The 14,097-nt window shown below is 46.6% G+C and overlaps 1 protein-coding gene across 1 annotated transcript; it reads left to right on the top strand.

Moving 5' to 3' along the window:
• The first annotated feature begins 876 nt into the window (after window positions 1–876).
• On the top strand, window positions 877–9,878 carry LOC138949469 (uncharacterized). The gene is made up of 3 exons (XM_070321297.1): window positions 877–1,690; window positions 3,019–3,159; window positions 6,839–9,878. Exons 1-3 carry the CDS (start codon window positions 1,429–1,431, stop codon window positions 7,243–7,245), a joined length of 810 nt encoding a protein of 269 aa, XP_070177398.1. The 5' UTR covers window positions 877–1,428; the 3' UTR covers window positions 7,246–9,878.
• The last annotated feature ends 4,219 nt before the right edge of the window (window positions 9,879–14,097 follow it).

Genomic DNA, 14,097 nt, shown 5'->3' on the forward strand with positions numbered 1-14,097 from the left:
CACCATCACTACCACCACCACCACCAAATGCCACTCATTATGATGCTAATAACTCACACATGTGTTCATCGAATTACTTCATATTTGGTGTACATTAGATTGGGGTGTGGGATGATAATCTGAGGCAGATTCAAGTATCTAGGTCAGGTGGTTTGATTTTTACGCTTTTAAAACAGTAAACAGAATGAAATAAATTGCTGAAGTAATGTAGGAGTTATTAGCATAATAATGGATGGCATTTCAGTATACATTTTTTTAGGAGGGGGGGGGGGGGGGGGTCACCCTCTACTTTAAAGTCCGGCTGAGGGGCCAGCGGTGAACGATTTTTTTATTATTTAAAAACAATCAAAGCAATTTGTGTGCTGTGCTTAAGAAGAAACGTTGTTCAGGAAGTTTAGTACTATCTTTTGGTAAAAGGAGTAAGCGCAACTTTAAACCGTATTATTTTGCGCTACCCTGATACATTTTTGAGTGATACATATTGAAGACCGAAAAATAATCACATTTCAATCCCAGATAGGCCTCACTGACTTTTCCACATACCAGACAGGTGTGCCAGGTGAACGCTTTTCACACCTGTCAAGTTCCGTTTCACTGCGTTATTCGGTAAGGTACTGTCCCATGAGCGTGACAATTTAAAGAAGCACATTAGGAAAAACAGTCACATTTATATCTGAAAAGACCCCCCCTCCCCCCTCCCTCCCCCAGCTCAACGTCACATTTTAATATTTGTGTGCGCCACTCACTTTTTTTTTCTCTGGACACTGAAACAAATGTGTACGAGGGTGTTGTACACCAGGACGTGACCAAGACTAAGCAGATCATTTCGTCATCAACAAAATGACGCCATTAATTCAAAAACGTCATCAAATTCCACAAAGAAGACGAGGGTGCATGCATAACTTGATCTCAATAATGTGTTGACCTTGCAGCCAGACACATGCACCGATTCCCGGAATGGGAATAATTTACTAAGGTTTGACATGAGTGCTACTGTGTTCCGCAGAGAAGCGACAACCTCGATGCGTAGTTGCATGAACATTGTGCCATGAGCGATATTGTGTTCCACAGAGAAGCGACAATCTCGATGCGTACATGTATACAAATTGACAAAGTCAAAGCTCTTCGTAAAAATGACAATAACGTCGACAACGTTGCATTATAAACATAATGCTACAGTACCGTTGTAAGTCAAAGCTCTTCGTAAAATCGACAATACCATCGACAACTCGGCACGAACAATACGCTACCGAAGTAAGTCTTCTTCTTCTTCTTGTCGATCACACGTCTATACTGTCAGACCGGACAGCGAGACAAATGATGCTGTCTTCTCCAGGTCCTCCTTCCCTCCCCACAACTGGCAGCGGAGGGAGACTGCAGTAGGTCAAAGCTCCTCGTAACTATGACAATAACATCGTCAGCTTCAGAATGTACCCAAGGAGAACTAGCGGTCATGGTACGCCTGTATTTCACCAGCGAACCCGTGGGTACCAAGCAGGCGTGGCGTTGCTGTTTACATCACTGACACTGTTCGTGATTGGCTTCTCCACGAAGTACTGGTTCCACTTGTCTGGGATAAGTGAGGAGAACGGCGTCTTCGTGTCCAACTTCGGCCTGTGGGAGGTGTGTACGTCAGGCACGAGGCCACAGAAGTTCGTTGTGTGCAGATATTGGAGCATTGCTAGAGTATGTGAGTATATATTCTCGTCTAATTAGCTACCCACCCACCCCCACCCCCCACCGATATATATATATATATATATCTATATACGACTAGTGTCTGTGTGTCTGTGTGTCTGTCTGTCTGTGCGCGATGCACGGCCAAAGTTCTCGATGGATCTGCTTCAAATTTGGTGGGCTTATTCAGAGAGACCCCGGACACAACCTCATCGATGAGATATTTCAACACGTGCTCTCAGCGCGCAGCGCTGTGCGCGCTGAACCGATTTTTTTTGGTCTTTTTTTTGTTTTGTCGGGATCCACTACCAGTAACTCTTCCTTATCTTCTCCAGTGTTTTCAGCCGCGATTATCTCCCTTCCTCCGTGTGGCGTCAATCCATATTCCCGTTACTACGTTACTATTTTTAGAAGGTCACTGCACGTTACTATTTTTAGAAGGTCTCCAGTGTTTTGCGCGTTTATCTCCTTTCCTTCGTGCGCCGGCGAAGCCGGCGTACACCCGGCAAAGCCGGGTCCCAGGCGCAGCCTGGTATTCGGCTCTACTTCTTCCCGGCGAAGCCGGTACCCGGCGAAGCGGGTAATCATCTAGTATAATATATATATATATATATGTATGTCTGCCTGACTGTCTATGTCTTTCTCTTTTTCTCGCTGTCTCTATCTGTCTGTCTGTCTGTCTGTCTGTCTCTGTCTGTCTGTCTCTCTCTCTCTCTCTCTCTCTCTCTCTCTCTCTCTCTCTCTCTCCCTCTCTCTCTCTCTCTCATCTTTCTCTCTCTCATTTTGGTTTCGTGAATTACTACACGTACACACGTATTCTCCTCATGCATCATCATCATCATCATCATCATCATTATCATCATCTTCTGATCATGATGATGATGATGACGATGACGACGACGACGATGATGATGATAATGGTGATTACGATTACGGATTACGATGATGACTATAATGGTGATTATGATGATCACGATGATAATAACAATGAAGACAAGAATACTTACACCTGTACCGTCACGGTTGGCCTAGTGGTAAGGCGTCCGCCCCGTGATCGGGAGGTCGTGGGTTCGAATCCCGGCCGGGTCATACCAAAGACTTTAAAATTGGCAATCTAGTGGCTGCTCCGCCTGGCGTCTGGCATTATGGGGTTAGTGCTAGGACTGGTTGGTCCGGTGTCAGAATAATGTGACTGGGTGAGACATGAAGCCTGTGCTGCGACTTCTGTCTTGTGTGTGGCGCACGTTATATGTCAAAGCATCACCGCCCTGATATGGCCCTTCGTGGTCGGCTGGGCGTTAAGCAAACAAACAAACAAACTTACACCTGTTTCAATTGCAGCCCGATGGTTTTCCAGTGTGAGAATGCTGGAATGTGCTGGTCTGATAAACCTGGCCATAGCCTGCGTGACAACGTACCTGGTCAACTTCCCGTACCCAGAGACTGATGGTGGTGGTGTTCGCTACTCTGCAACTGCAGCAGGTAAGGCCACAACAAAATAATACTTGTACTTACGGTTACATGCCAAGACAAGAAGCAAAAATGGCTACCAGGATAGTAGCCATTATGTGTGTGTGTGTGTGTGTGTGTGTGTGTGTGTGTGTGTGTGTGATGTGTGTGTGTGAGAGAGAGTGTGGTGTGTGTGAGTGTGTGAGAGAGAGAGAGTGTGTGAGAGAGTGTGTGTGTGTGTGTGTGTGTGTGTGTGTGTGTGTGTGTGTGTGTGTGTGTGTGTGTGTGTGTGCATGCGTGCGTGCGTGCGTGTGTGTCTGTGTACTGTGTATGTGCGACCCATATTATATACACGATGAGTGTGATGCATTCTATTCCATTCTATTCTATTGTATTCTAACCTTAGCGCAAAAATAGTTTGCGTACATTAAATTCCCAAGTCATTTCATTCAAACTTTTTATACCATTTAAGCCTCTCTATCTGGTTGTCAGGCACACGTTCGGACCAAAGTTTATTTATCACAGGGATCACGTGACAGCCGCTCAAATTAAGGTGCACCCAAAATTGACAACAACGTTAGGTACGAAATTAAGCCCCCAAAAACATGTGTATGCGGTGTATGCAGTCAGTAAATTGTAACGCTAGTGGTGTGTAGTGGCAGCTTTGTGTTTATTCACAGGAATGGTGGGACTGCGCGGTGTATGCAGTCAGTATTGTAACGCTTGTGGTGTGTGAGAGAAATTCAAGTTTTACACCCTCACGGCAAAGCCATGATTAGGGGCATGTTCCTGGGTTTTAACCCGACTGTAAGGCCCGTTCACACAGCCCAAAAGTCGCGTAAACGCATGAATCACGCACGAAATTCGATCCTTACGCGATACATGCGCGATTTGCGCATTTCATCAGTTTGTCTGACGTGGAACCTCCGTAGTTGTTCGCCGATGCCGGTTCGCCGGATTGGCGCTTTACGCGATTCCAGGTTCTGAGCAGCTCAAAACTCGGCTTCGCGTAAGAGTTTACGCAGTATTGCGCTGTTTTACGTAATTTCTGCGTAGTTCTTACGCGAACAATGCGCGAAATATAGGTGGAATATCAGTGATCGTTCGCGACTGTTGAAACCGGAATGCCAAGGCGCCGCGGTTGCATCAGTTTATATATGCGCGGAACAGACGTGCGCGCTGCCGCGCATTCCTTGCGCAGTTCATGCGCGAATCATGCGCGATTCATACGCAGTTCATTAGTGATAGTGCGCAGATTATACGTGGTTTTCCGTGGACCTTTGCGTGCCTGTGCGCTGTAGTGCGTGGTTTGTTAGTGATTTTTGCGTGATCTTTCCGTAGTTCTTGCGCAATTCATCGGTGATTTTCATCGCGTAAATCAGCGAAAATGGTCAAATTCTCGACCGACAAGCATGCACAACCAAATTTTATGCGTGATTCATGCGTTTACGCGACTTTTGGGCTGTGTGACCGGGCCTTAAGATGAGATATATACAAGTGTATGCGTGTTTAGGTGATATCAGCCATCCACTTATGGCACAATGTCCGAGGTCTTTTACGTGCCACTGTGGTGACACGGGGGTGGGAGATGGATACCCACCCTGGGTCTGCACATAAAGTTGACCCGTATCCGTCCCGGCCCGGATTCGAACCAGCGACCTTTCGATCACAAGTCCTGTGCTCTACCACCTGAGCTACCCGGGCCCCCACTAGTGGTGTGTAGTTGCAACTTCGGTTTTATTCACAGGCATGGTTGAATGCAGTCAGTAAATTGTAACGCAAGTGGTGTGTAGTGGCAGCTTTGTGTTTATTCACAGGCATGGTGGGACTGCGTGGTGTATGCAGTCAGTGAATGTTAACGCTAGTGGTGTGTAGTGGCAGGTTTGTGTTTATTTACAGGCATGTTGGGACTGCGTGGTGTATGCGGTCAGTGAATTGTAACGCTAGTGGTGTGTAGTGGCAGCGTTGTGTCAAGTTCAGTTATTCACAGGCATGGTGGGACTGCGTGGTGTATGCAGTCAGTGAATTGTAACGCTAGTGGTGTGTAGTGGCAGCTTTGTGTTTATTCACAGGCATGGTACGGCTGCTGGGCTGCAGTCACTGAGTCAGTGAATGTTAACGCTAGTGGTGTGTAGTGGCAGCTTTTTGTTCATTCACAGGCATGGTGGGAGTACGCGGTGTTTGCAGTCTGAGTGAATTGTTACGCTAGTGGTGTGTAGTTGCAGCTTTGTGTTTATTCACAGGCATGCATGGTAGGGCTGCTGGGCTGCAGTCAGTGAATTGTAACGCTAGTGGTGTGTAGTGGCAGCTTTGTGTTTATTCATGTTTATCGTGTACACTACATTGGGGTGTGCACGTTAAAGATCCCACGATTGACAAAAGGGTCTTTCCTGGCAAAATTGTATAGGCATAGATAAAAATGTCCACCAAATACCCGTGTGACTTGGAATAATAGGCCGTGAAAGGTGAATGCTCGCCCTAATAGCTAGGCTTGAGGTTTGCTGGCCGATGTGAATGCGTGATATATTGTGTAAAAAATTCCATCTCACACGGCATAAATAAATCCCTGCGCCTTGAATCCATGGTTGAGATATGTGCGCGATATACATTGCATAAAATAAATAAAATTAAAAAATTAAAAAAAATATTCACAGGCATATGGTAGGGCTGCTGGGCTGCAGTCAGTGAATCGTAACGCTAGTGATGTGTAGTGGCAGCTTTGTGTTTATTCACAGGCATGGTGGGACTGCGTGGTGTATGCAGTTAGTGAATATTAACGCTGGTGGTGTGTAGTGGCAGTTTTGTGTTTATTTACAGGCATGGTGGGACTGCATGCGTGATGTATGCAGTCAGTGAATTGTAACGCTAGTGATGTGTAGTGGCAGCTTTGTGTTTATTCACAGGCATAGTGGGACTGCGTGGTGTATGCAGCCAGTGAATTATAACGCTAGTGGTGTGCAGTGGCAGCGTTGTGTTTATTCACAGGCATGGTAGGGCTGCTGGGCTGCAGTCAGTGAATCAGTGTTAACGCTAGTGGTGTGTTGTGGCAGCTTTGTGTTCATTCACAGGCATGGGACTACGCGGTGTTTGCAGTCAGTGAATTGTTACGCTAGTGGTGTGTAGTGGAAGCTTTGTGTTCATTCACAGGCATAGTGGTAGGACGCGGTGTTTGCAGTCAGTGAATTGTTACGCTAGTGGTGTGTAGTTGCACCTGTGTCGTGTTCATTCACAGGCATGGTGGCACTACGCGGTGTTTGCAGTCAGTGAATTGTTACGCTAGTGGTGTGTAGTTGCAGCTTTGTGTTCATTCACAGGCATGGTGGCACTACGCGGTGTTTGCAATTGCAGTCAGTGAATTGTTACGCTAGTGGTGTGTAGTGGCAGCTTTGTGTTTATTCACAGGCATGGTGGGACTGCTGGGCTGCAGTCAGTGAACTGTTACGCTAGTGGTGTGTAGTGGCAGCTTTGTGTTTATTCACATGCATGATAGGGCTGCTGGGCTGCAGTCAGTGAATTGTAACGCTAGTGGTATGTAGTGGCAGCTTTGTGTTTATTCACAGGCATGGTAGGGCTGCAGTCAGTGAATTGTTACGCTAGTGGTGTGTAGTGGCAGCTTTGTGTTTATTCAAGGCATGGTAGGGCTGCGTGGTGTATGCAGTCAAAGAATTGTAACGGTAGTGGTGTGTAGTGGCAGCTTTGTGTTTATTCACAGGCATGGTGGGACTGCTGGGCTGCGCGGTGTTTGCAGTCAATAGCAGCGGGAACGGAGTACTGACCCGAAGGGCTGCACGTGCCGGAGTCCAGTGCTTGGAGTACCGCGTGGACTGGTCATTCTACCTGACCCTCATCGCCAGCGTCCTGGCCGTCCTCGCTGCAGTCATGGTCAGGGCCTTGAACGGACCATTAGCGGAGGAAGGCAACGAAATCACCATAGCAACCGTGGCAACCGACTCTCAAGGTCGATCACAGAGTTATTCGGCTGTTCCGGCTTACGAGCGTCAGCGTCATCTTCACGTTGCGTATCAGGCTATGGCTGAGCCACCTCCCTACAGTCGGATTGCACCGGACGATCCGCCCCCACCCTATAACCAGAACGATCCCCAACCTATGACCAGATAGATCCCCACCCTATGACCTGATAGATCCCCACCCTATGACCAGATAGATCCCCACCCTATGACCAGAACGATCCCCACCCTATGACCAGTTAGATCCCCACCCTATGACCAGTAAGATCCCCACCCTATGACCAGTTAGATCCTCACCCTATGACCAGTTAGATCCCCACCGTATGACCAGTTAGATTCCCACCCCGAGAACAGTTAGATCCCCACCCTATGACCAGTTAGATTCCCACCCCGAGAACAGTTAGATCCCCACCCTATAACCAGTTAGATCCTCACCCTATGCCCTGTTAGATCCCCACCCTATGACCAGTTAGATTCCCACCCTGAGAACAGTTAGATCCCCACCCTATAACTAGTTAGATCCTCAACCTATGACCGGTTAGATCCCCACCCTATAACCAGTTAGATCCCCACCCTATGACCAGATAGATCCCCACCCTATGACCGGTTAGATCCTCACCCTATGCCCTGTTAGATCCCCACCCTATGACCAGTTAGATTCCCACCCTATGACCGGTTAGATCCTCACCCTATGCCCTGTTAGATCCCCACCCTATGACAGTTAGATTCCCACCCTGAGAACAGTTAGATCCCCACCCTATAACCAGTTAGATCCCCACCCTATAACCAGTTAGATCCCCACCCTATGACCAGTTAGATTCCCACCCTGAGAACAGTTAGATCCCCACCCTATGACCGGTTAGATCCCCACCCTATGACCAGTTAGATCCCCACCCTATGACCGGTTAGATCCCCACCCTATGACCAGTTAGATCCCCACCCTATGACCGGTTAGATCCCCACCCTATGACCAGTTAGATCCCCACCCTATGACCAGTTAGATCCCCACCCTATGACCAGTTAGATCCCCACCCTATGACCGGTTAGATCCCCACCCTATGATCAGACATGAGACCAGCAAATGTTCCAAAAGTAGGAAACTAAGCCGGGGTCCGGGGGCCGCATAGGCCCCTGGTGGGGTCTAGGGGCAACGCCCCGGTAGGGGGTGCAGGGGGGCAAAGCCCCCCTGACGGAAAATGAATGTTAGAATTATAAAGGCCATTTTGGGGCCTCTCCTGATAGCAAAAAATTAGATCATGCCTTTTTAAAAAGCTATAAGAACCACAAGAATAATATGTTTTAGCATTTTAAACAAAAGTGTAATTTATAACAATCACACACACACACAAAACTTACTTGAAAACTTTCAGAACCAACACATTTTTTCCACCAAGTCCGTATTTCACCACGCAGTGGCCGTTGTCGCACCACGTGCACACGGCCTGACCGGGAATGGATATCTTGGCGATACTGTCGCCAATGAGCTGGCGCCTTTCTTTCTTGTTGATAATGACAGTCACTTCTTCTGACAGCCAGTTGGCTTTCCACTTGTTTTTCACACTTTGGTCGTCGATCGTAAGAGCTTCCAAAGCCGACAAAACAATACGGAATCCAGACGCCATGATGCTACCTTTTTCACCTTCGGCGTTTGGAGATCGGCAAAACCCCCCGCGGGTTAGGGGGAAGAATTTACCCGATGCTCCCCAGCATGTCGTAAGAGGCGACTAACGGATTCTGTTTCTCCCTTTACCCTTGTTAAGTGTTTCTTGTATAGAATATAGTCAATGTTTGTAAAGATTTTAGTCAAGCAGTATGTAAGAAATGTTAAGTCCTTTGTACTGGAAACTTGCATTCTCCCAGTAAGGTAATATATTGTACTACGTTGCAAGCCCCTGGAGCAATTTTTTTATTAGTGCTTTTGTGAACAAGAAACAATTAACAAGTGGCTCTATCCCATCTCTCTCTCCCCCCCCCCCCCCCCTTTCCCCGTCGCGATATAACCTGCGTGGTTGAAAACGACGTTAAACACCAAATAAAGAAAAGCCAATCAAAACAACCCGCAAACCGCCATCGGTGAATAATTAGGCCTAGGCAATAATCGTCGGAGATCGACAGCCAATCAAACGCGACCCATGATACTGCTATGGGTTCACGCGAGTGTTGGGGTGCGAATGCACTGACTTCAGACGCAGACAGCTTCAGCTGAACGGTTCATACCACCACCCCCCCCCCCCCCTTTTTTTTCAACGAATTTGCATCGATCTCAAGAATGGTCTGTGAGCTAAGGAAAATATCGGAATTCCGATAAAATTCGGACCAGTCTGCCTATGACCAGTTAGATCCCCACCCTATGACCGGTTAGATCCCCACCCTATGACCAGTTAGATCCCCACCCTATGACCAGTTAGATCCCCACCCTATGACCGGTTAGATCCCCACACTATGACCAGTTAGATTCCCACCCTATGACCGGTTAGATCCCCACCCTATGACCAGTTAGATCCCCACCCTATGACCGGTTAGATCCCCACCCTATGACCAGTTAGATTCCCACCCTATGACCGGTTAGATCCTCACCCTATGCCCTGTTAGATCCCCACCCTATGACCAGTTAGATCCCCACACTATGACCGGTTAGATCCCCACCCTATGACCAGTTAGATCCCCACCCTATGACCAGTTAGATCCCCACCCTATGACCAGTTAGATCCCCACCCTATGACCAGTTAGATCCCCACCCTATGACCGGTTAGATCCCCACCCTATGACCAGTTAGATCCCCACCCTATGACCAGTTAGATCCCCACCCTATGACGAGTTAGATCCACACCCTATGACCAGTTAGATCCCAACCCTATGACCAGTTAGATCCCCACCCTATGACCGGTTAGATCCCCACACTATGACCAGTTAGATTCCCACCCTATGACCGGTTAGATCCCCACCCTATGACCAGTTAGATCCCCACCCTATGACCGGTTAGATCCCCACCCTATGACCAGTTAGATTCCCACCCTATGACCGGTTAGATCCTCACCCTATGCCCTGTTAGATCCCCACCCTATGACCAGTTAGATCTCAACCCTATGACCAGTTAGATCCCCACCCTATGACCAGTTAGATCCCCACCCTATGACCAGTTAGATCCCCACCCTATGACCAGTTAGATCCCCACCCTATGACCAGTTAGATCCCCACCCTATGACCGGTTAGATCCCCACCCTATGACCAGTTAGATCCCCACCCTATGACCAGTTAGATCCCCACCCTGACAACAGTTAGATCCCCACCCTATGAGCAGTTAGATTCCCACCCTATGACCAGTCCGATCCCCACCCTGAGACCAGTTAGATCCCCACCCTATGACCAGTTAGATCCTCACCCTAGAGCATATTTTAATTAGGCTGACTTGTACACTAAGTCGTTGTATCATGTTATTTTGAAATAGAGGGGGCTTTTTACAGTGATTCGTGAAGGCCGCTTCACTTTTCCATATTAGGCGCCCAGGCTCCTAATATGGACCCTTTGTGATCTTTTCTGTATTTAATTTTTGCTGAATGTCTATCAAAGCTATTTTACTCTAATTAGACCTAACGGTTAACCTGAGAGAGAAGGACTACCAAACACAAAATGAAACTTCTTCGCAAGAAAACAAGCTAGTTATCAGCATGAAACAAAAAGTGGTCCATATTAGGAGCCCTTCCCCTACTGATTGTACACTCGGTTTGGTCGATCAAGATAAACGAACGTCATATCAAGTCTAGAAAAGCAAATTACGTCTTATCCCATGACCTGCCTCTTTGTCTCTGTTAGCTGAGGAGGTGATTATCCTGGATAATCTATGGTTACCATAATTATGGATAATCCATCATCACAGAGTCTCGATCTCACCTGTCATTGGTCATTGTGTTTGATCTCAGAGTACAAATGAATAATTTATAGAGGTCATCTGCATATTTATCGTTGACTCCGGGACTACTTTCTTCAGAAAAACGATGGAGATATTCTGCGGTATAAAAGTCGAACTCACGTTTGGCTAACGATCTACAAACATTTTAACATTGAAGAAATAAAGAAAACTAATCTGCTGGGGTGAAAAGAACTGAGTGAAGATTATGAGTTGGCCGAAGCGGTGAGAGAGAGAGAGCGACAGAGAGAGTGATTCAAGGCGCACAACTCCAGTAGATCAATCCCGACAACAAAATCCTGCGCGACGAAATAAAAATTAAACTAAAACAGTATGCTTACAGTATTGTTCATTTGCTATAGCTTTTAGAGCATTGATTGCTAAATCAATGTAACCGAGTGCCAAATGTACTTTACCCTGACCACGGGGTCAAACATAACTGAGTGCCCCTTTCTCACCAAGCTCAAACAGTCAAAGCAACTGACACAAGTTAAATTACCAGGTTCTTTATTTCCATAAGATGATGAGGGGAAAATGTGGGAAAGCGGGGGTTTACCTTCAAATACAAAACTTCCAATGTATTACTCTCTAGAACTAGAACCCAAAACAACACTCTAAATCCTTTACTCTGAAGCTATGCTTTAGATTCCCACTCTAAAACTATGCTTTAAAACAATACTTTAAATCCTCCCTCCAAACTACACTCCAAAACTCTACTCTAAATCTTCACTCCGAGTCAACTTTAATCAAAACAAGAGGCGAAGCCATCAAGGCTCACGTAAGAAATCGACAAACAGTAACACACACACACACACACACACACACACACACACACACACACACACACACACACACACACACACACACACACACACACACACACACACACAGAAAGAGCACAGGTGAAACTGTGCAAGAAAGCGAGACACTAGATCTAGATCTGTCTGTCTGCATGTAGCCTACTTACAGGGACACGACTGCCAACTAGTCTCGGCCCGCTCAAAATAATAATGACCGAGACTTTCAGTACTTCCTTCGCGTGACGTCTAACCCTCTTACGTCATAATGTGACGTCAATGTAATGTGACGTCTTCAAATGTTAGAGTTTCTACCACAGACATACACACGCACGCACGCACGCACGCACATACGCACGCACGCACAGACAGACAAAGTTACGATCGCATAGGCTACACTTACGTGAGCCAAAAAACCACAATAGAACTCTAATCTAAAACAAACGAAATCTAACTGCACCCCTCTAACAAAACCCCGTTTACGAAAACTAACTGAATCTAACTACACCCCTCTACCGAAACCTAACTGAAATCCCGCCTACTAAAATTCAACTGAAATCTAACTGAACACCTCTAACTTCTTCTTCTTCTTCGTTCGTGGGCTGAAACTCCCACGTATTTACGTGTATGACCGTTTTTACCCCGCCATTTAGGCAGCCATACGCCGCTTTCGGAGGAAGCATGCTGGGTATTTTCGTGTTTCTATAACCCACCGAACTCTGACATGGATTACAGGATCTTTTCCGTGCGTACTTGGTCTTGTGCTTGCGTGTACACACGAAGGGGGATAAGCCACTAGCAGGTCTGCACATAAGTTGACCTGGGAGATCGGAAAAATCTCCACACTTAACCCACCAGGCGGCCGCGGCCGGGATTCGAACCCTCGACCTTCCGATTAAGAGGCCGACGTCTTACCACCACGCCACAGCGCCCGTCTAACACCTCTAACGAAACCTAACTAAATCTAACTACACCCTTCTACCAAAACCCCGTCTACGAAAACACCGTCGCACATTCCGCCATTCTGTAAATCACAGAATGCACGTCATAAGCATACATAAACAACTCAACAATTTCAACTACCACAAACTAAATCCTTTAACAACAGCAAAACACATCATTCCTTCCAAATAACATGCCTAAAATACAGTTCTCTCAAACACTCAAACGGTTTTCTAAAACATTCAATAAACAAAAGTTTTCCCGAACATTCAACTCACAAAACAATCTACTTGAACATTCAAATAAATCCTCCCAAAACATGTCACAACCTTCTTCTCACTGCTTACACATTTACAGAAAGAAAAATGTGTTAACCTACCAGCAAAGAAATCTTCACATCCGGAAAGGATTTCAGCCCGTGACAGACATGTCACACAACGGCATCGCCGAAGAAAAACACGCCGCACAAAACACACGTCTTCTCCACTCAAGGATTCCAAGAAAAAGAAAGCCCCCAGAAAAGAAAGCGCGCGTAATCTCGCGTAATACTTAAACATAAACCCAACCCAGAGGGGTGTTGAGCAAAAAGCGATCATTTTACCTATGCAAATTTAAGAATCGGCTCTTCCGCCAGACCATTTCAAAACAGACAAAACACAGCCTCGGAAACCTTAGTGGATCCCCGATAGTACAGGTTTGAATCCTCGATATCATAGAGGTACCACGAGCTCACGAGTTCAAACGGATGCGCAAAAGTGCATGTGTACCGTAACTGTCGTCGGTCACAAGTTCACATCTGGTTCAACAGAACAAGGCTGTCCCATCTGTCGACTGCTGCAGATCTGTCGTCTGCTGCAGATCTCTCGTTTGCTACAGAATCCTCGGCTACTGATCAAGTTGACCAACAACATGGAAATTGCCACTTACAAAGTTGGAGATACGGTTAAAATAAAAGGTGGCGAAGAAGGTCGGATCTTGCGTGTGTTATTTTTCAATTTTAAAGTAAACAACGGTGTTGTGGAGATCGCTAGATACCACTGGAATCGAATGGAAGGATAAAGAACATTATGGAACTTACTTTGATCATAGTGCGCAGTCACTCATGACGTAAGCGTAGACGCTCATCGGACAGACGGAACTGTGTAGATCTAACCAGATTAGTGTCGATGTTTCCCGAATATTCTCGTATGTCCAGTAACTATATAAGTAGGGCTGCGCACACGTATTGTTGTTCTTTACCAGTCTTGCACTTGTTCTTTCTTACACTGTGCTGAGAGATATTGTCACCGTTGTTCCAGCTGTTAATAAATCTACAGAACCTACACAACTCGTTGTGTCTCCTTTGTGACTGAGAGTG

This window comes from Littorina saxatilis, linkage group LG15 (assembly GCF_037325665.1).
Source record: "Littorina saxatilis isolate snail1 linkage group LG15, US_GU_Lsax_2.0, whole genome shotgun sequence".
NCBI classification, from domain to species: domain Eukaryota; kingdom Metazoa; phylum Mollusca; class Gastropoda; order Littorinimorpha; family Littorinidae; genus Littorina; species Littorina saxatilis.